This window comes from Mus musculus, chromosome 5, assembly GCF_000001635.26.
Source record: "Mus musculus strain C57BL/6J chromosome 5, GRCm38.p6 C57BL/6J".
NCBI lineage: Eukaryota > Metazoa > Chordata > Mammalia > Rodentia > Muridae > Mus > Mus musculus.
Window position 1 is genome coordinate 147,313,887 of NC_000071.6, and position 20,803 is coordinate 147,334,689.

The following is a 20,803-nucleotide window of genomic DNA, read 5'->3' on the forward strand; positions in this document are numbered from 1 at the left end:
AAGAGCCAACAGGCAACTTTACTTCGATTCTGAGTATTCCAGGAGGGGATTAGGTCTGTGGACCATCATGCATGTTCAGAGCCCAAAAGCTGTGGCACAGCTCTTTATGGAAAGGGAAAGAGGGTGGTTTTTTGTTTGTTTGTTTGTTTTTGTTTTGGGTTTATTTTGCTGTTCACTATGGAAAACCAACTCTGCTTCCATCTCACCTGTCCCTGTTGGGGAAGTCATTTATGGTTTGTTGCTTTTTTGCCAAGAGAAGCCCTTAACTCTGTGTTCTTGGGACTCATTAACTCTCTCTCTCTCTCTCTCTCTCTCTCTCTCTCTCTCTCTCTCTCTCTCCCTCCCTCCCTCCCTCCCTCCTTTTTTCGGAGAAGAAGGGGGAATTCGGCCATGCCCCCCCCCCCCACGCTGGTGGTGTTGCTTCTCCAGTAGCCACAGCAAGCTGACTGACTCTGGAGAGCCAGGTTTGCAAGCTCCCAAGTCTTGTTCTATTGGGAAGATTTCTATAAGCATCGTCCCTACCCCTGTATTATCAGCTCCATGGGATACAGTCTTCACCCTAGGCTCCACAACATTCAGGGCTGTCCAATAAATACTGCTATTTTTTAATATTGCATGGCTTGACAGGGCACTCCAGGCCACCACTAAGGGCTGACCATCTGGAGGGACAAGGGTGATACCGGCTTCTGACCATCAAACCTTTCCAACTTGGGCACACACACACACACACACACACACACTTTTTTCCCCATAGGCTCTCAGAGAGAGAAAATCGCCTCTGCTCACATGTAAATATCAGGTGAATCAAATGAAGTGGGAGATGAAAGACCACTATGGAAAGAAAGCCCCTACCACGGTCTTCCCGTGCCTTTGCGCTGCCAGTTCCCCGCTTCTCCCCCACTAAGCGGAAAAGAATCAGTAGCCCGGTGGGAGCTCTGGAATCTTCCAAGGCTAGAGTGTAGGCAGGGCACAGAGTGGAGAATTGAAGCAACGATCTGGATAAATCAGGGGCAAAGCGCTAAACCTCTAGAATGTGACTTATTTTGGTGACGCGTGCTCATGTGGATGGGTGCACAAAGGATGCATTACTCGTGTGATTGCTTCAATTCTCCACTTCCTTTGTGTGGGTGTATGAATTGTCTTTCCAGGCCCAAGCCATTCCGGGGCGCAGGGTGTCCCCTCTCTGAGGCATCCTGCTGGAGTTCCGATCCCCAGTCTCACGGTAGTTCCACCCTGGCGGAGTGGGAGTGGGCACCGAGCAAATCTGTCAGGCGCAGGTGGCTGATCTTCTTCACTTCACCCAGGGCGGTGCGCAGCTCGGATTCCGGCTGGCACTGAAGCCTGCGGGCTAGCTCTCGGGGCACAGTGGCACGGTCGCTCAGGCGCGCTGCCAGAACGAACGGAAAGCCGAAGCGCTCACGGTACTGAGCATTGAGTTGCTGCAGCCGCAGCCTGTCGTCGGTGTCTAGGCTAGTGAGACCTGCTTGGCTCTGCTCACGCTGTGACTCAGCAGTGAGTGTGCCCTGTTGCAGATCACGGCCAGCTAGGTCCGGGTGACAACGCAGGATGCCTTCCTGGCCTGCGGAGAAACACAGACACACTTCAGAGAGTTACTCACTGCAGATCAGAAAGCCAAGCCGGGTCCCCAGGTAGTGGTGTCCCTTTCCACTAAAGGGATGCGAGCCCCTCGGTCCCCGCCAGGACCTGAGGGCGGGTGCGAGTGTCAGGTTGGTCTTTCAGACCTAGGGGGAACGCGTAGAGGAGGAGAGAGGGCAGTCGGGAGGCTGGGAATTTACGACCTGCTCTGCCGAGAGCTGGGGAGTGATAAGAGGTCCCAGCTACTCCTATCTTTTCAAAGTCCTTTGCTCTCAGGGGGGCTTTGATGTTGAAAGGGGGCCGGATGCGAGGGCCCGAAGACTTCCGCCAAAAGCCCTGGAATGGGCTTCGTACTGTCTCAAAGGTGAAAAGACAGGGGCGGGGTGGGTCCAGGGGATAATATCCAAGGGGCTTGACAAATAAATGCCCAGATTTTGTGACTCTGAGTTCTGGGTCTCTGGAATGAGACAGCCAAGGAGCCTCACCGGTCGATTAAGGGCAAAGAAACTCATTTCACCGGGATTTCTTCCGCCCTTGTATGAAAGTGGCTCGACCTTTTGTTATTGTTTTGTTTGCTTTCTTTTGTTTTGTTTAATGACGGACACCCATTTCTGGGGTTGTGTTGTGATTCTTTCTCCTACTGACTTCAGAACCCAAAAGAGCCCAAGTGGACAAAAGCTTTTGTTCATGGAGGCCTTGAAAGCCTAGCTATGGTGTAGCACCGGGGTTTCTAATGCCAACACCAGGGGGTTCTTGGGTGTTCTGGCACACTGTGTCTTTTAAGCACCCTAAAGAACGAAATGGAATTCTAGGGATCAATAAGATCTCAAATGTGGCCAGAAGGACAGCTCTCCGTAAAAAGGAAGGGCCCTCACACCTAACTTACTATAACTGGTTTCCCCACAACCTGGCACCAAATGTCCAAGCAGTTCATGTTAGTAGGAAGTCCACGAAAGTGGAACCACAAGGTATAACTGCCAGCCCCCATCCCCCATCTTCACTAAGCAGGTGTCTATCTTTGGCAGTGGGAATAAGTGAAGCTTTGTTGGAAATGGGAAATAATTCAAACGTCCTTTAGTAAATGTATCTCAATACCCCACAAAGAGGAAAATCCCTTTTAAACATGGTGCAGCCCTCGCTTCCTCAAATGTAGCCCCCCCCCGCCCCATCCCCCCTCCCCAATAACAAGATGGGGAAAAAAAGCATTTGCAAAAGCTAACTCATGGCTAGAGTCTCATAGAAGGGACTCTAGCTCCAGAGGAATCCTGGACAGTTTCTTCTGACCTCCTTGGATACCGAAGCACAAAAACAAGTGACAAACGCACTCATAAATAAAAATAAAAAATAAAAAATATTTTAAAAACGGACATTCACTGAGGACTCAGAAAACAAACGTGAGATCATCGGCCCTAGGTCACAGGTGTACCCTTCCCTTTAAACCCACAGCCCCCCCCCCAACATAAGGGACAGTCAGGCCACCAATCCCAGTCTTCCAACACCATTGTTTCTGACTCCCCTTTCATGGGTACCCTGACTCTAGGCCACCCAGAGTTGGGAGTTCTCTTCTGTACTGTAGCTTGTAGCCGGGCTTTTCCGTGTGGTGCGAAAATGTGAGTGTTAAATTCCCCACCCAGGGGGCCAGGGGCTGGTGGTGCCACGCCAGGACCTGAGCAGGGTTGCCCCACATCTACCCAATTCCAGGATGGACACACAGCTGGGGCTGCTGCAGGGGAGTCAGGCATCTCTTTGCTACTAAAAGACTGCACACCCCCAATCTAGCCTCTCTTATTCTGAGTTTCAAACAGCCCCCCCCCCCGAATCCCCTCCCTAAGGGGGATCCAATTGTTCTACTGTACGTCCTCCCGGGCACTCCAAGCTGTCAATGAAGTAGTTATAGGTGGGATTCTAGGAAATGGGGAGGTCTTTTCTCTCACTGTCCCTCACCAGCCTCCCAGCGCGCATGGGTGGAGCTTGAAGCCAGAGAGCGCTGCCTAGCAGTGTCCCACAAACCTTCTTGCCCTTACATCTCTCTTCTCACTCTTCCTAGGGTTTATCTTCACTCTTGAAAGCATCGCCTGGGTTAATGTTCACCCAACAGTGAGATGTGTTTTCTACTCTTGCAGAGAGGACAAGAGGAGGGGAAAGAAAAGTGGCCCAGAATAGGGTAGAGCAAAGGGCAGGGGGGAAAAAAAAGACACTAAATTAGTGGAACCGAAATTTACACACACACACACACACACACACACACACACACACACACCCCTTTCAGTTGAACTCTGGGATGGTAACCTACTCAGAAGAAACAAAGGTGGTTTGCCCAGCCAAAGACCCCACCTTCACTGCTCCAAATCATGATGCCTTGGGTACTGCCGGGGATAGCATCTACCTACAGGCCCACAGCAAGGGCCTTTGCTAGTCCCCACCAACACAGTATCTCCTTTAAGGTACCCTAGCTGTGCCCTTTAATCCCAGCGGGAGGCTGGACACTGTGGATGGCCAGCCTGCATTCCTGAGTCTCCCTACTTGGGTGGCCCAACACCGCACAGTCTCCAGTCCCTCACCCACCTCTTAAACTTTTTGTGGAAATTCTGATCTCTCCAGCTATGCCACTGGGTGTCATAACTACAGAGTAGACGTAGGGTGGGTGTTAGTTACAGAGAACGCAGGACACAGGTGTCTGCACATAGGAGATTTGCGCTCTTTCAGAATCCATAGGAGAAGGGCAGGGTAGGCAACAGCGCCCCCTGGGCAAGAGGCAACTGCCCATTGCCCTGTCATATGCTCCCAGTCCTGACACAATGGACCATCTGTGTTTCCTAGCAAAGACCAGTTCCTTTACCAGCGTTCTTCTTGCTAAAAATTTACTCCGTTATTTTAAAAGGAGCTCTTTTACATATTTATTTTATTTTAATTTTTGTGTGTGTTTATACATGTGTGTGAATGTAAGCATGTTCACGCACATGCCTAGCGCCCATGAATGACTGGTTGTGAGTCCTGGGTGTAGGTGCTGGGAGCTGAAGTAACTCAGATCCTCTGCAAGAGCAGTAGTTGCTCTTCTTAGCCACAGTGTCGTTTTTTTGGCGGCAGGGTCTCATCTAGCCAAGGCCAGCCTTGAACTCCCAGATCTTCCTCCAAAGTGTTAGAATTATGAATAAGCTCTACCACACTGGGTTTCCATCTGTGGTCTCTTTGTTTTGAACTATGTACACGTGTGTGTGTGTGTGTGTGTGTGTGTGTGCGCGCGCGCGCGCGTGTGAAAGAAAGAGAGGTGAGTGCATTGTAGTCAAGAGACATTTGACCCCATGAGCTGAACTTCCAGGTCGTTTAGAGCTACAGTGTGGGTTCTGGGAATTGAACTGGGATCCCCTGCAAGAGCAGTAGGTGCCCTTAGTCACTGAGCCATCTTTCTAGCTCCTGATTCTGGTGTTTTGAGTTCACTTGTATTGTTCTCTTCTCAGACTTCACTTCTACAACCTCATGTATGCACACACGCCCACGCGTGCACACATGCATGTACACACACTGGGAAGTTACCTAGCATTCCTTGATTTTGATCTCCCTCAGGCAAACCCACCTCCTAAATCTTGTTGACTTCAGTTTGAACTCTACAGCAAGGATCCAGCAGCTTCTCTCTAAGCCCCCTCCCCTAAACCACAGTCCAAACAACCTCTCCTCTCACCTTTAACGGCTGGCTGCAGTAGCATCCTGACCCATCTCCCTGTGCCTACGCAGCTTCTATACAGCTTTCCCCCAAAAGTCCACACAATGGTATTGGTATGGCAAAGGTACACACACACACACACCCCTGGGGGAGGGGCATATTATTTGCTAGAGACAAAGACAGAGAGACAGAGGGTGAAGAAAGAGATACAAGCAGCCGGGAGTGGTGGCGCATGCCTTTAATCCCAGGCAGAGGCAGGCAGATTCCTGAGTTCGAGGCCAGCCTGGTCTACAAAGTGAGTTCCAGGACAGCCAAGGCTACACAGAGAAACCCTGTCTCAAAAAACAAAACAAAACAAAACAAAACAAAGAAAAAAAAGAGATACAAGCAGAGACAGAGAGACACAATGGAGAGATACGGGCAGAGTGAAGAGACAGGGAACCAGAAAGAAAGATAGAGAAATTGAGAAGGGGGGGCGGGGGTGGAGTGGGGCAGAGAGGGAGGGGGGAGAAGGAGAGAAGGAGGAGAGGGAGAGAGAAGTTTTATTGCTGTTGGTTTGGAGATGTAGCTTAGTATGTTGTTTCCCCAACCCAGTCTTTGACTTTGGACACAAATCAGTACTGAGTTTCCACCTTTCTTCCTCTACCAGGACTGTTGCCTCTGCTTGAAGCAGAGAGAATAACTGGCTGGAGCTTTAAGGAGGGCTTGAGCCCAATCTTAATCCTGTACTGCCATCTACTGGCCATTACACATCATAGCTTAACCTAAATGGAAGGTCAGCTCCAGTTTGCCTCCAAATATTCAATTTTCAGTTCTGTGAAAGGAAGGAAGTATTTTGTTTGGCAAGACAGGGTTTCTCTGTGTAGTCCCAGCTGTCCTAGAACACACTCTGTAGACAAGGCTGGCCTCAGACTCACAGAAATCCACCCGCCTCTATTTTTCAAGTGCTGTGATTTAAAATATGAGGCACCACTGTCCGGCGAGAAAGTTTCTTCGCTCCTTTGTTTGTTTGTTTAGATAATCCAAACAAATCCTTACCCAGGAAGAGTTCCATGTCACACACACGCACACGCACACGCACACACGCTGGTTCCTTTTGGTCGATTTGGCACAAACCAAAGTCATCTGTCAAGAGGAAACCTCAGTTGAAGAAATCAGCACCCCACCCCTATGCATGCGCATACATTCACACATCACACATACCACATGTGCATGCACACGCGCATCTTTCTAGATTTTGTTTTAGATAATCTAGAAAAGCCTAGTGTGCTTACTTTCTTCAAAAGCCTTTGGATCGAGCTGGAGAGACGGCTCAGTGGTGATGAACACTTGCTGTTCTTGCAGAGGGCCTGGCTTCAGCTCCCAGCACACACATCAGATGGTTCACATCTGCCCATAACTCCAGTTTCAGGGGAATCTGCCGCCCTCCTCTGGCTCTGTAGGCATCTGCGTGTATGTGGTACACTTGGCATGCACAGGCATGTTGGATTTTTGTTTGTTTGTTTTTGTTTTCAAGACACGGTTTCTCTGTATAGAGAGCGCCCTGGCTGTCCTGGAACTCAGTCTGTAAAACAGGCTGTTCTTGAACTCAGAAATCTGCCTGCCTCTGCCTTCTCAGTGTTCACCACCACTTCCCATTAAGGATTTTTAAATGACCCTTCAAATACATTGAGACTCTCCTCTCCTCTCCTCTCCTCTCCTCTCCTCTCCTCTCCTCTCCTCTCCTCTCCTCTCCTCTCCTCTCCTCTCCTCTCCTCTCCTCTTCTCTCTCTCTCTGTTCTAGAAACATTGTGAAAAAGATTGAGTACATCTTAGTGGTAGAGTGCCCAGGATAAGCAAGAAAGACCCTGAGTTGATTAGTTGATTTGCAAACATACATACAGATAGACAGACAGATAGACACACACACACACACACACACACACACACACACACTTAAATTTCACATATTTGAGTGTTTTGTTTGCATGTATGTCTGCACATCACATGTGTCCTTGGTGTTTACGGAGGCCAGAGCAGGACACCAGATCCTGGAGTTAGACGCCTTTGCGAGCATCTTTGGGGGGTGGGGAATGTGTGCTTAAAATTGATCTCCAGTCCACTGGAAGAGCAGCCAGTGCTCCTAACTGCTGAGCCATCTCTCCAGTCCTCAGCTTGATTTTATAACCTGGACCTGTGCTCTTCCTCTGTAAGTTCTCATAGGCAGCCATACAGAGGAGTCTGAGAATCCACAGAGTGTCACAGCCATACTGAACGCAGCTGCGAGTGCCTGCTCTGTCCTGAGACCACCCTCCTGACCGAAGACTAAGAACAGTCTCAAGGGCAGGTGACTCCTACCCTCTGACTTTGTTCCCCAAGGGCATGTCGGGTTTATTCTCAGAACCCATAGTAGCCTATGAACAGGGACTATGTACCTTTGGACCTTCGGCCGCTGTGCCATCCTGAATAAACCTCTACCCCCTCTTCTCCCCACCCTGTGGCCCACTCTCCCCAGAAAACATTGCTTTGCTCCCATTTTACTTCTCTCTGCAAAGAGTCTTGGGATCTAAATGAATGCATCCTTGTCTGGTCCAAACCGGCCCTTTTTTTTTGAAAATCGCTCAGCGCTTCCCGTTCCTCTCTGGGGTCCCTGGGAGGTCCTCGCTATCCTCTCTTTCATCCAGGGCATTGCCAAAGTGGGCCTTCAGCTTCTGAGTCACCAAGGCCTTTGCCCTGTTCCCATTCTTGACCTCCAATAGCCCTGGCCGTCCTGGAACTCGCTCTAGATCAGGCTGGTCTCGACCTCAGAGATTGTCCTCCCTCTGCCTCCGCTGTCCTCGGCCATCCATGCTACCTTGCCCATCCCGCCCCCATGTTCTTGTGTCCACCTTCAAGAGACTAGCGTTTGAAAGGATGTCTACTGATCCTTCTAATAATCCCGGCTAAATAACTGAGTAAGGAGGCTAAAGTAATCTAAAATATTTTTATATACAATATTGAAAATGACTTCGCGCACACGGTCCTGAAGTCTTACCTGATCTCGGGAGAGCATCAATAAAGGCAAAAAAGTGATTTTCTAAGTCTTCCAAGCCAGAGAATGGACGCTGGGACCAGACAGCAGCGGCAATCAGAGGGCATTTCTCAACAATGTTCCCAAACACATCCACAAATTCTCCGAAGTCCATGGAATTGACCTTCACCATGTCCATGGCTGATCCTGGACTGGAGGCAGTGTTCTGCCCTGCCTGTGGTCCGCTCTCATCGAGCGAGTGAGCTAATTCCTCCTCATGGGTTGTGTTTGCTGAACACACATGCTGGCCCTGTGCAAGGGCAGCTGACCCTGGTTTAAATATCTCTGGGAGGAGCTTATCCAGAACGGTCCTGCGATGAGAAACACAGGTTTAACTGTTTTGTTGGTGGTAGGGGTAATATGTGTGCTGGAGACAGAACCCAGGGTCTCACGCATGCTCGAGGAGCACCCGAATACTGAGCTATCCGCCACCTCCGCTTAAGGCTATGATCAGGAGAGCAGAGACTTCTGCAGAAAGAATGATTCCACCCGAGGCATTGCCATAACAAGAGGTGGCGGCGGTGGCCGTATGTAATGAGACAGACACTTGGTGCCATTACCATCTTGTCTGTGTGCACGTATGCTTTTACCTGCATGTAATCTGTGTACCACATGCAGACCAAACAGGTGGCCCTGTGACCTGCCTGGATTACCAGGACAGTGTCCTCAGGGACAACCCTGGTTCTGTCCCCAGCACCCACACGGTAACTCACAAGCACCTCATCTGTCCTTGCTGTTGCTCTAGAGCACAGGCACTGCGTTTTAATCTTTCTTTGAACTCTAAATGCTTAACACCACATAGACTTAATTAGTGTAAACAGAACAGGGTAAGGTGCCTCTGGTGGAGTGTGCTATCTTCTCTCGTTTAAAAAAATATTTTTTTAATTAGGTGTATTTTGTATGTGTACAAGCGTGTGTGTGTGTGTGTGTGTGTGTGTGTGTGTTTGTGCCCAAGAAGAGAGGGTTGAATCTGCCTTCCAGGTTCTCACCTTGAGTTCTTGGCTTGGATTCTTTCAACAACAGCCTATAAACTATAAACTGAAACAAACCTTTGCCTTCCCTAGATTGTTTTTGGTAAGTGTTTTATCACAGCAGCAGTTTATCTAAGGCTGTTACTGGTGGTGTTCTTCACGGGGTAGGGGTGGGGTGGGGGATGGAGGGGGGAGCGGGGAGGGGAAACAGCCTAGAAAAGATTAGAAAGACCACAGACCACAGCAAGGGGGTGGGGTAGGGGCATGCGCCACAAAGAGAGGCGCCCCTGCCCTAGTGTGTGGGAAGGAGAGGGGCTCTGATCTCAGGAGAACTCAGTGTGGGACTAGGAACAAGCACGAAAAGCGCTCATTATCGCGAGTCCAGAAACGATTGCACCCTGGACAAATTCTCCCCAAAGACGCCTTGTTTTCCTTTCGCCCAATATTTGCCCTTCTAGGTACCAAGGGGCAGTAACAAGTCAAACCTGGTGTTTGACACTCTGTTTCGGAAACTGTGGTGCTCGGGCGCCCCCTGCTGGTACAATCACTATAAAGCACTGCTTGAAGGGGTGGCCTTAGCCTACAGGCTAAAGGATGTTAAAGGGGGTGAAACCTTGTAAAGTTTTCCCCATCCGTATTGGCATGTCAGCCGGTGATGTCATTATACAGGTCTGGACAACTATGTTGGTGAGATTAGACCGGTGAGACTTCCCTATTCCTGTCTAAAAGGCACTATCTAGCAGCAGACATTCTGGTCGTCTCTGGCTCCCCCCCCCCCCATGTTATTGTTGTTGTTGTTGTTGTTGTTGTTGTTGTTGTTGTTCAAGACAGGGTTTCTCTGTATAGCCCTGGCTGTCCTGGAATTCACTTTGTAGACCAGGCTGGCCTCGGACTCAGAAATCGGCCTGCCTCTGCCTCCCAAGTGCTGGGATTAAAGGCGGGCACCACCACCGCCCGGCGTATTTATTATTTTTTAATGATTTATTCTTTTATGTGCATTGGTGTCTTGCCTGAATGTGTGTCTGTTACAGACAGTTCTAATTATTCACTCTACATCCCAATCACAGGCTCCCCTCACATGACCTCTCTCACCATTCCTCTAACCCCACCCCTACATCCTACTCTTAAAATCTTTCCACAGCCTCAGTCCTGATGTTCCCTGGGCTTTGAGTGTAGGGATTGCATTGTAGACTTACCAGTTGGGGCTGAGCATGCCACAGTCACCTAGTCTCTGCATGATGACCATGTGTAAAGGCAATCGAGGCTGAGAGAGAGAGAATCGGCATTCGGTGGAGAGCCCCGTGTTAGGCTATCCAATCCCGAGTGTCAGCCCTAACGACATGATCACAAGAACAACACTAAATGGGCCCACTAGGGTGTGTGTGTGTGTGTGTGTGTGTGTGTGTGTGTGTGTGTGTAAAACAGTAATTATGGAAGATGTTAGTCATGAACTTGATAAGCAGTTGTGGGAAGCATAGGGGGAGTTAGAAGGGAAAGAAAGGGGGGTAGATTTCAAATTTCTGAAAAAAAATTTTTTTAAAGGGAAGACATGGCAAGTAGTACCCTAGTTATGGCCCAGCAGGCTGCCTCTTGTGGTATAGTCAATAAACTTTTCCTAAGAAAGAAAAGAAGGTCTGGAGAGATGGATCACCAGCTGTTTGTCTTAGTCCATGGTTTCTATTCCTGCACAAAACATCATGACCAAGAAGCAAGTTGGGGAGGAAAGGGTTTATTCAGCTTACACTTCCACACTGCTGTTCATCAACAAAGGAAGTCAGGACTGGAACTCAAGCAGGTCAGGAAACAGGAGCTGATGCAGAGGCCATGGAGGGATGTTACTTACTGGCTTGCTTCCCCTGGTTTGCTCAGCCTGCTCTCTTTTTTTTTTTTTTTTTTTTTTTTTTTTTTTTGGTTTTTCGAGACAGGGTTTCTCTGTATAGCCCTAGCTGTCCTGGAACTCACTTTGTAGACCAGGCTGGCCTCGAACTCAGAAATCCACCTGCCTCTGCCTCCCAAGTGCTGGGATTAAAGGCGTGCGCCACCACGCCCGGCTTTCAGCCTGCTCTCTTATAGAACCCAAGACCACCAGCCCAGGGATGGCACCACCCACAAAGGGCCCTCCCCACCTTGATCACTAATTGAGAAAATGCCTTACAGCTGGATCTCATGGAGGCATTTCCTCAACTGAAGCTCCTTTCTCTGTGATAACTCCAGCTGTATCAAGTTGACACAAAACCAGCCAGTACACTGCTCTTCCAGAGGCCCCGAGTTCAATTCCCAGCAACCACATGGTGGTTCACAACTATCTGTAATGGCATCTGATGCCCTCTTCTGTCACGCAGGTACTGATAGAGCACCCATACAAATAAAATAAATACATTTTTAAAAGAGAAAGGAAGGAAGGAAGAAAAGAGACAGAAAGGAAGGAAGAAAGGGAAAGAAAAAGAGGGGTACCCTCCCCTCAGGGACACAGCTTGGCCCACACTAAAGTGAACAGGGGCATGCTTTGTGATCCTAACTGTAACCTTAACTTTTTCAATCCTTATTTTTATTTTTATTTCTTCATTTTTAGGTATGAGGCTGATGTCAGGTAAGTTTTTATTATATTTAAAACAACAACAAAAACTAAACAGTGGAACTGGAAATCAGGATGAGTCGTAGGAGGCAAATGAGAATAGGAAGCCCCCCCCCTCGCCCCCCATTCCTCAGTGGCAGGATCTGGACCCGCAGCTTAAGCCTGGTCTGATCCAGCCAAGATGCTGGGAAGCAGAGGATGCTGGGAAGCAGAGCACATGGCGGTGCCCATCAGAGTAAAGAGGGCAAGAGAGCCCCGTGGCTCCTCGATACCGCTTGCTAGGGTCTCCATATGTGTAAAGAACTCGTCCAAGAAATCAAGGCCAAGCCCAGGCCAGAAGCTATACGGGGGTAGTAAACACCTCCCACCGTTAGGAAAAACAGGGAGGGAGGGTGTACCTCCAACACGTTCTGGTGGACGCGCTGAATGCAGCTGAACATATGCCCACTTTCAGGATCTGTGCTGTAAGTGACAGGGTACTCTACCTTGTTCTTCTTGCAGGCTTTGCCCACGTTGATGGCTAGGTGGAGCACCATATCAAAGCTGGCAGCACCAGTGAGAAGCACAAATCCATATTCCTTAGAAAGGACAGCCATCTTGGCTCTGGCTCACCTTCGCGCGCCTGGTGCAGACCTGAGCTGCACTGCAGTGCCTGAGTGCGGCTCTGCCAATCCTTATTTTTAATGATGGCTTTTAAATGCTTTAACCTCCCTTTTAGTCCACCACCCACCAGAGGAAGTGGGGGGGGGGGGAGGATACGGGGAAAGTGGACCTGTTTAGAAAGGTTCTTGAGAGCAACTCCGGTCTGTGCTGTCTGGAAATTAGCAGTTCAGTTCACAGGTCAGCAACTCGATCCACGCACAAACACTTCACAGAAACATCAGCAGTCCAGTTTGGAAGAGTCGGGACAGCAAACAGAATCAGCAGCGGTGGCACAACCTACCTAGCAGAGTCAGCAGGAAGGACCCAGAGGGACACAGGAGAAGTTCTCAGCTGTGCCTCTCTCGGGGAATAGAAGTCTGGTGAAGACAAGAGACCAACAAGCATTGCACAGCCAGCTCTATAAACAAGCCAAGCTCAGTCTCCGTCACTGTCTGTTGAGTTCTACTTATACTCCATCCAATCATCAGTGTCCTCCACGGGTCTTGCCTCATCCTGTACAACTGTCTCAGCTGACATTACTCTGCCAATCGGAGTCCTTGGGAGCAGCAAGAAGCCACAATACACCACCAGAAGTTGTTTTTTGTTTTGTTTTGTTTTGGTGCATTTCTCTCTATAGATTCCGGACAAATAGAGCTACACAACGTAAGATGGACTAACGCATGCGTGTTGTTAGCAAAGAATCCTTCATCACATGCTTGCCTTAGCAGAACATCCTTTTCTCCTGTGTCTGCTTCAGCTAAATATTCCTTCACGTGTCTGCCTTAGCAAACACCTTCCCGCACCACTGACTTTCCAACGAGCCCTTAAGTTTCCACCTCTGCTGACTTCACTTTCTATGAAGGAGATGCTCCAAACCTCTACCCGACACAGCCCAGAAGCATATTCAAATGTCCTTAGTTTGAAGATGGTGGTCAAGGAGTGTGTTTTCATAGGACATCAGCAATATGGACAATGTCAGCTTGGGGTAAGGCAGGTAGAGTACCCCTTGGCTGGAGTGACAGGAACCAGACTAAACTTGCTATGACTGGAATAATTTTGCACATATAATTTAAAGGATCAGTTAATGTTTCATGTGTGCCTTATGTACACAGCCTGGTGGTAACTTGATGTGATAATTTTAACTCACTTCATTCTAACGTCTGTTCACTGGAGGCCAGGCATCGAGTTCTCTCTCTCTCTCTCTCTCTCTCTGTGTGTGTGTGTGTGTGTGTGTGTGTGACGTATTATGCGGATGTTCATCAAGCTCAAATTCTGGGTTTTAGTATTTCAGATTAGGGATGATCACTGCATAACATGAATACATCTTTGAAGAACAAGTCAATATTATGCTTTTTAAAAGAATAATTTATGTATTTTATGTTTATGTGTATGTGCCTGAGTGTGTGTATGCACTACGTGCATGCAGTGCCCATGGAGGCCAGTAGAGGGCGTCAGATCCCTCAGAACTGGAGTTGCCAGAGGCTGTGATCTCCCAGTTGTGAGTGCTAGGAATTGAACTCAGGTCCTCCGCAATAGCAGTATGGACTATTAACTGTCTTTCCAGCCCCAATATTATGCTATTAAAAGAAGCATTTGGTAGTATTAAGGCTATAAAACCACTTTTACGAAACCCACAAGAGAATATCCATTTCCGTGGAAATGAAGTCCTTTGAGGGTTTTAACGCTGCACACAAGGACCTGACTCCAGATGTGACTGTGTGTTTGGCTCCATCCAGAGGGATGTCACAGACACAATGTGCACATGCCCTGGGCAAAATCACTTTGAAAGAAGGAAGAGGCTTGGGTAAGCTCACATCACTATTCTGCCTTGCTCTATCAACACACATCTCACGACAAGTAGCTCAAGGGGCTTTGCAAATTCCTGTATCTCTTCTGCCTCCTCCAATTCCATCAAGACAGAGAAGACAGAGAAAGCGAGAAAGACCATTGGTAGCTAACAGAGAGAGAAGGAACGTTGGCAAACCACTCGGCTGTGCCTGGGAGGCTGAGAGTTGGCCTTGGGTTCCACATTAGATTCTCAGGGGTAAGCGACAGAGACAGCTGTGAAGGCCAATGTGAAGAAGCAGTGCAGGACCTCAGGAGGCCAAGGAGGAGGATTTCGAGTTCAAGGCCAGCTTGGGGTGCATAACAAAACCTTGTGGTGGTGGGGCACACCTTTAATCTCAGCACTCTGGAGGCAGAGGCAGGGGATCTACAGAGTGAGTTCCAGGACAGCCAGGGCTATACAAGCCCTGTCTCAAAAACAAAAACAAAAAACAAACAAACAAAAAAACCTTTGTCTCAGAATAAAATAAAATATTTTTAAAAGTGTGTGTGTGTGTGTGTGTGAGAGAGAGAGAGAGAGAGAGACAGACAGACAGACAGACAGACAGACAGAGACAGAGAGAGATGGGGGGTATTTCCAATTTCCATACCATGTTCTCAGCAGCAATATTAACAGTAAACAAGAGTCTGCAGCAAGCCAAGGTCTGTTTTATCATAGCAACAGTAAGGTAACTAATACAAAGACTTCTTTCCCATTTGCATCCTGCACCCCCCACCCCTTGCCACTCGTGTGTGTGTGTGTGTGTGTGTGTGTGCGCGCGCGCGCCTGCGCATGCTCATGTGTGTGAGTCTGCGCATGCTCATGTCTGTGCGTCTGCGCATGCTCATGTGTGTGCCGTAGGAATACATTCAGACAGGAAGGTAGGAGAGATACACCTGAACCGGAGCTCAGCTGTAGAGGTGTTCCAACGCTTGTTACATGACTAACCACCACTTACCTAAATAAAAAACAATATTAGCTGAATGTTTGCCATCAAGCATATATTATGCTTTTACATGAGTAGGCTAAGAGTAACCAAATGTCTGTTACCTCCTTGGAGCTGAGTGTTTGGATTCACCCAAATCACATCCACCTTCCAACGGCTCAAACTCCAGCTTAAAGGGGAGGACATGGCTGGAGAGATAGCTCAGCGGTTAAGAGCACTGACTGTTATTCCAGAGGTCCTGAGTTCAATTCCCAGCATCCACATGGCGACTCACAACCATCTGTAATGGGATCCAATGCCCTCTTCTGGTGCGTCTGAAGACAATGACTGTACTCAAATACATTAGAGAGAGAGAGAGAGAGAGAGAGAGAGAGAGAGAGAGAGAGAGAGAGAAGAGAGAGGACATTATCACAAAAGCTAATTACAGGATCACATAGGTAGGCTGTCTGTGCAGAGACAACCTAATGATATAGACAAGAAGATCTCACAGGTTGCCACGGAGGCAGCTATTCCTGATGGGCATGGAGACAGAGACTGAGGCAGAAGAGGGGGCTGGGAAATGCCCAGACACATCCAGGACCATCCAGGCGGTTTTGGCTAGAGAGAAAACATTATGCAGCTAGTGTCTAGAGGGTGAAAGAAGCAAAGAGGCAGAGGGGTGGAAGCTGGATCAATGGAGAGACCTGGTGCTTACAAGACACCATACCATACCACATGCCAAGTCAATGCTTAGGGGGACGGAACTTGCAGCAGCTAAGAGACACAGTAGGGCAGCATTCTCAACCTGTGGATCGTGACTCCCTAGCCATTGCACATCAGGTTATTTACATTGCGATTCATAACAGTAGCAAACTTACAGTTATGAAGTAGCAATGTAATAATTTCGTGGTTGGGGGTCACCACAGCATGAGGAACTGTATTAAAGGGTCGCAGCATTAGGAAGGTTGAGAACCTCTGACTTAGATGGCAAAGAGGCTAGCTAAAGAATCAGGCGAAGCCGGGCATGGTGGCACACACCGGGATCCCAGCACTCGGGAGGTGGGAACACGAGGACCAGAAGGTCCAGGTCATCCTCGGCTACACAGTCAACCTGAGGCCAGCCTGGGACACATGAGACCCTGTCATAGGACAAAACAAAGAAATAAAGGACAGAACTCAGTGGTGTCCAGCGTACAAAGGGACAAAGCAAGGCGAGTTTATAAACCTGTGGGCTGGAGCTTGCTCAGTTTCAAAAGATCAGAAGCGAATGAGGAGGGAATGGGAGAACCGATCAGATGTGGTGCCCGCGGTCCTCAGCCTGGTCGGCTCAGGATGCTTTAACACTTTGGTGAAGAGCTGACCTTCGTCGGGTGTGATGACGTTAACCCCAAGACTTGAGGCAGAGGCAGGAAGATCTCGGGTTTGAGGCTAGCCTGAGCAATATAACTAGATCCTGTCTCAAAACCAAACAACACCAAGCATCCCCCAAGAATGCACCTGCTCAAGAGAAACAAAAACAAACAAACAAACAAACAAACAGAAAAACAGGAAATCTCACATACAGATGAGGCCATGAGCTTATAGTTCACGCAAAGGAACAAGAACCAACATTTCTACAGTAGAAAGTTTATTTCCATCCATAAAATATATCACTAAATAGATGAAAAAGTTACATAGTATTTTAAAACATAGATTTTTAAAAATCATATTTAGCTTTCCCTTAGCAAAAAACGGGTTTGGTTTGTTTCACGTATTTACAAGAATATACTATATTTCAGATACATGGCTTTCCCCTCAAGCCTGGGGGGCCTGGAAAGGCCCCCCAGGGTAGGCGGGCTCACCAACAAGTCTCATTATTGGCTCTCCCACCTGTGCGAGGAGAGGTTTGATTTTATAGAAGTCACTTTGGAGTAATGGCAGACAGCATCTAGAGAAAAGTCCAGCGAAGCAACGGCCTGTAGGGCGCTTCCTCAGAGGCGAGGCTAATCTTGGCTCTGTGGTCTACAGCCTGCTAGGGTGGCGGGGTCCAAGGCCTCCTCGCTAACTTCTTTCTCCGTGAATCTTCACCTGGGCCTGTGGCGATGGCGGCTCTGAGCCTGCCTCTCTGCTGAGGGGCCGCCTGTTTTGGTAGATGGATGGATGTTCTGGGACGTTGCCACCCATGTTCTGATACATCTGGAAAGGGGGAGAAGCAGCAAGAATGACCAGCTGAGCAGGACTCGCCCGTGTGCCTAGAAAGCACAGTACTTAAATACACCTTACTTTTATACAGATCATGAAATATGAGTTTAGGGGCTGGAGAGATGGCTCAGTGGTTAGAACACCTGCTGCTCTTGAAGAGGACCTGAGTTTGGTTCTAAGAGCCCATGTGAGGTGGCTCACGATTGCTTGTAACTCCAGCCCCAGGGGATTCAACACCCTCTTCTGATTTCTGAGGGTCCCTGTATACACTACTACATGTAATTGAAAAGTAAAATAATCTTAAAAATATAAAACTATGAATTTGGGTAGTTTCCAGGCTTGTTTTGAAGTTTTATTTACTTTATGTGCGCAAGTGTGCACCTGTCAGTATTTGAATGCAGTGCCTGCAGTGGCCAGAAGAGGGCGCTGGAGCTCCTGGAATAGGAGGTATAGGTGACTGTGAGCTACCCTGTTTACTGGGAAGTGAACCCTGATCCTCTGCAAGAGCAGCCAGTGGTCTAACTACTGAGCCATCTGTCCAGTCCCCTCCATGGGTTTTGTTTTATTCTGAAACAGCAGCCACTCATTTTTTTTAAGACTAAATCTATTTATTTATTTATTTTTATTTATTTATTTGTTTATTTATTTATTAATTATATGTAAGTACACTGTAGCTGTCTTCAGACACTCCAGAAGAGGGAGTCAGATCTCGTTACGGATGGTTGTGAGCCACCATGTGGTTGCTGGGATTTGAACTCCGGACCTTCGGAAGAGCAGTTGGGTGTTCTTACCCACTGAGCCATCTCACCAGCCCGCCACTCATTTTTAATAAAAAGTAGGAAAAGGGCAGATGGCAGGTGATTTGTCCTTTACAGAACTATCATCCCACAAGATGTCCACATTAAAGTCTAAAGTTGCAAATGCTACGTGAGACATTAGTGACATTAAAGTCACTAATGTGAGACATTATGTGAGTCACTATGTGAGACACTAGTGACGGAGGCAGGATCTGAACCTGGGCTCTGAGTGTTCAAGGCTCCACCCTTATCTGGAGCAGACCTCTCCTGTGCTAAGAGTGCTAAGAAGGAGGGGCTAATACCAAGATCCTGCTGCTTGAGGATCAGTTACCTTTGCAACCCATTTTACAGATGGGAACACCGAGGCCAAAGAAGAAACTTGCCATCGTTCAGATCAGTGGGGAATGAGCAGCAGAGACTGAATGGGTCCTCAGGGCTTTGGGCTAAAGCCCTTCCCATCCATACCCACCCTCACACCATGTTGACTTAGAAAAGGCCAGTGGCTCCTGGAGGAGTTAAGGTTTATTTAGTTGTCTAGCCCTTTGCACTGGACCCTTAAGAGCTTTTAACCTATTAATCACTTGGATGAAATCACAGGAAAGCCCCGCCCCCAAGCCCACACCAGATAGTACGCCTTCTGCACAGGACTGTGGAAGAGTAATCTAGGCAAAGTGAGGTGAGAAAGATGATCGGCCTAAACCAGATATGAGGCCATTAGTGCCGGTGTGACACCCACACATCTCCCTGGGGACCGTTATGATTAAGCCAAGCCTCCACATACCGCTTCTTCTGCCTCTGCCAGCTGACATCCTAAAAATGAAGTCAGGTTGGGGAAGGATGGCCGCTTCCTTGAGTCAAAAGCCCAGCAGGATTGCATTACAAAGTATCTGTGAGAGAGCAAATCAGAGCAGAGCTGAGGGGGTGTGAATGAACTTGGCAGGGCTCCACCCACAGTTCACACCCAGGGCAGCATGGGGGTGGGGGTGGGGGGTGGGGGCTGTGCACTGTGCGCTGCTGGCTTTGTGGGAAGCACGGACTAGAATTGGTACCACACCAGAGAGTGAGGTGAAGTCAAATCCTCAGGTACCACAAGCAGAAGAATGAAGCCTTGGAGGCTGCCCAAGAGGGCGCAAGCTACCTGAAGCTTGCTTGCTTTCTCTCTCTCTCTCTCTCTCTCTCCCTCCCTCCCTCCCTCCCTCCCTCCCTTCCTTCCTTCTTTCCTTCCTTCCTTTCTTGTCTTGCTATTAGCACAGATTATCCTACAGCCTCATACCTCTGGAGTACTGGGATTATAGGCAAGTGTCTCCTTGCCCTTCCTGCCCCCCCCCCCAATTTATTGATTGATTGGCGATTGTTTTTTTCAAGACAGGATCTCACTACACAGCTTTGGCTGTCGACCAGGCTGGCCTCAAATCACAGAGATCTGACTGCCTCTCTGCTTCCTCGCTGTGGGAATTAAAGGTGGATGCCACTGTACCAAGATGTCTCTGCTTTTAAACAGCAAACAAGGGCCGGAGAGATGGCTCAGCGGTTAAGTGGTTAAGACTGCTCTTCCAGAGGTCCTGAGTTCAATTCCCAGCAACCACATGGTGGTTCACAACCATCTGTAGTGGGATCCAATGCCCTTTTTTGGTATCTCTGAAGATAGTGACAGTATACTCACATACATTAGATAGATAGATAGATAGATAGATAGATAGATAGATAGATAGATAGATAGATAGATAGATAGATAGATGAATAAATAAATATAAATAAATAAGATCTCAGCAATGTCGTAGGAAAGTGTGTTTTAACCAGGTGTGGTGGCAGTGCACATTTTTTAAAATGTATTTATTTATTATATGTAAGTACACTGTAGCTGTCCTCAGATACTCCAGAAGAGGGCATCAGTTTTCATTACGTTTGGTTGTGAGCCACCATGTAGTTGCTGGGATTTGAACTAGGGGCTTTCAGAAGAGCAGTCTGCGCTCTTAACCACTGAGCCATCTCACCAGCCCAGCGGTGCCCATTTTTAATAACAGCTCTCAGGAGGCAGAGACAGCTGGATCTCTGAGTTTGAGGCCAGCCTGGTTTACAGAGTCAATTCCAGGACAGCCAGGGCTACACAGGGGAACCTTGGCTCAAAAAGAAAACAAAACAGAAAGAAGAAACAAACAAACCAACAAACCCAGCAAGCTTTTGTTTTTGCAATGCATTTGGAGGACTTAGAGCATATGGTAAATGTTTGATACCCAACCCCGGTCTGGCTGTACTCACATCCCTTCTGTGGCATAGAATGGCTGCTCCATTTTAAATCCACTCTGAATCAGTTTATAGAAGTTAGCGTCGACAGGAATGCCAGGGTAAGGGTTCACACCTGAGAAAAACATGCGCTCAGTGGGGCCTCACAAACACTGTTCTTCCTATTTGTCTATTTGGTATACATTCTGTCTGAAAACAAGCAAAGAGAATTCCCCAGTGCCAGACCCACCCTGTACTGAGGGCTGCAAGTGGATCCAGAGGGCCCCAAGCCTCTTAATCAATTACAGAGTGTGGGAAAGAAAGATCTCAGATGTCAGCAAATAACTCTGGCAACAGA

The 20,803-nt window shown here is 48.3% G+C and overlaps 2 protein-coding genes and 1 pseudogene across 5 annotated transcripts in view; all 3 read right to left on the reverse strand.

The window, feature by feature from the left end:
* Positions 1-1,097: 1,097 nt before the first annotated feature.
* Urad (ureidoimidazoline (2-oxo-4-hydroxy-4-carboxy-5) decarboxylase) lies at positions 1,098-8,554 on the reverse strand. The gene is made up of 2 exons (NM_001039678.2): positions 8,271-8,554; positions 1,098-1,579 (listed from the first exon to the last, which is right to left on the reverse strand). The coding sequence occupies exons 1-2, from the start codon at positions 8,443-8,445 to the stop codon at positions 1,218-1,220; spliced, it is 537 nt and encodes a 178-aa protein (NP_001034767.1). The 5' UTR covers positions 8,446-8,554; the 3' UTR covers positions 1,098-1,217.
* A 3,428-nt stretch (positions 8,555-11,982) lies between these two features.
* Gm29778 lies at positions 11,983-12,480 on the reverse strand (annotated as a pseudogene).
* Positions 12,481-16,854: 4,374 nt separating this feature from the next.
* Flt3 (FMS-like tyrosine kinase 3) overlaps positions 16,855-20,803 on the reverse strand; it is a 69,749-nt gene continuing 65,800 nt past the window's right edge. For all 4 annotated transcript variants that reach the window (NM_010229.2, XM_030254130.1, XM_006504805.3 and 1 more), the window contains 3 exons: positions 20,482-20,581; positions 19,004-19,109; positions 16,855-17,419 (listed from right to left, as the gene is read on the reverse strand). In NM_010229.2, the coding sequence (NP_034359.2) occupies positions 17,285-17,419; positions 19,004-19,109; positions 20,482-20,581 (341 nt within the window). In that variant the 3' untranslated portion in view covers positions 16,855-17,284. The remainder of the gene's footprint in view (positions 17,420-19,003; positions 19,110-20,481; positions 20,582-20,803) is intronic.

Excerpts from the sequence above, each read along its gene's own strand:
- Urad (NM_001039678.2), bottom strand. The coding sequence starts at position 8,445 with ATGGACATGGTGAAGGTCAATTCCATGGACTTCGGAGAATTTGTGGAT. Across the intron at positions 1,580-8,270 it reads TGATGCTCTCCCGAGATCAG|GCCAGGAAGGCATCCTGCGT; the intron begins GTAAGACTTCAG and ends GTTTCTCCGCAG.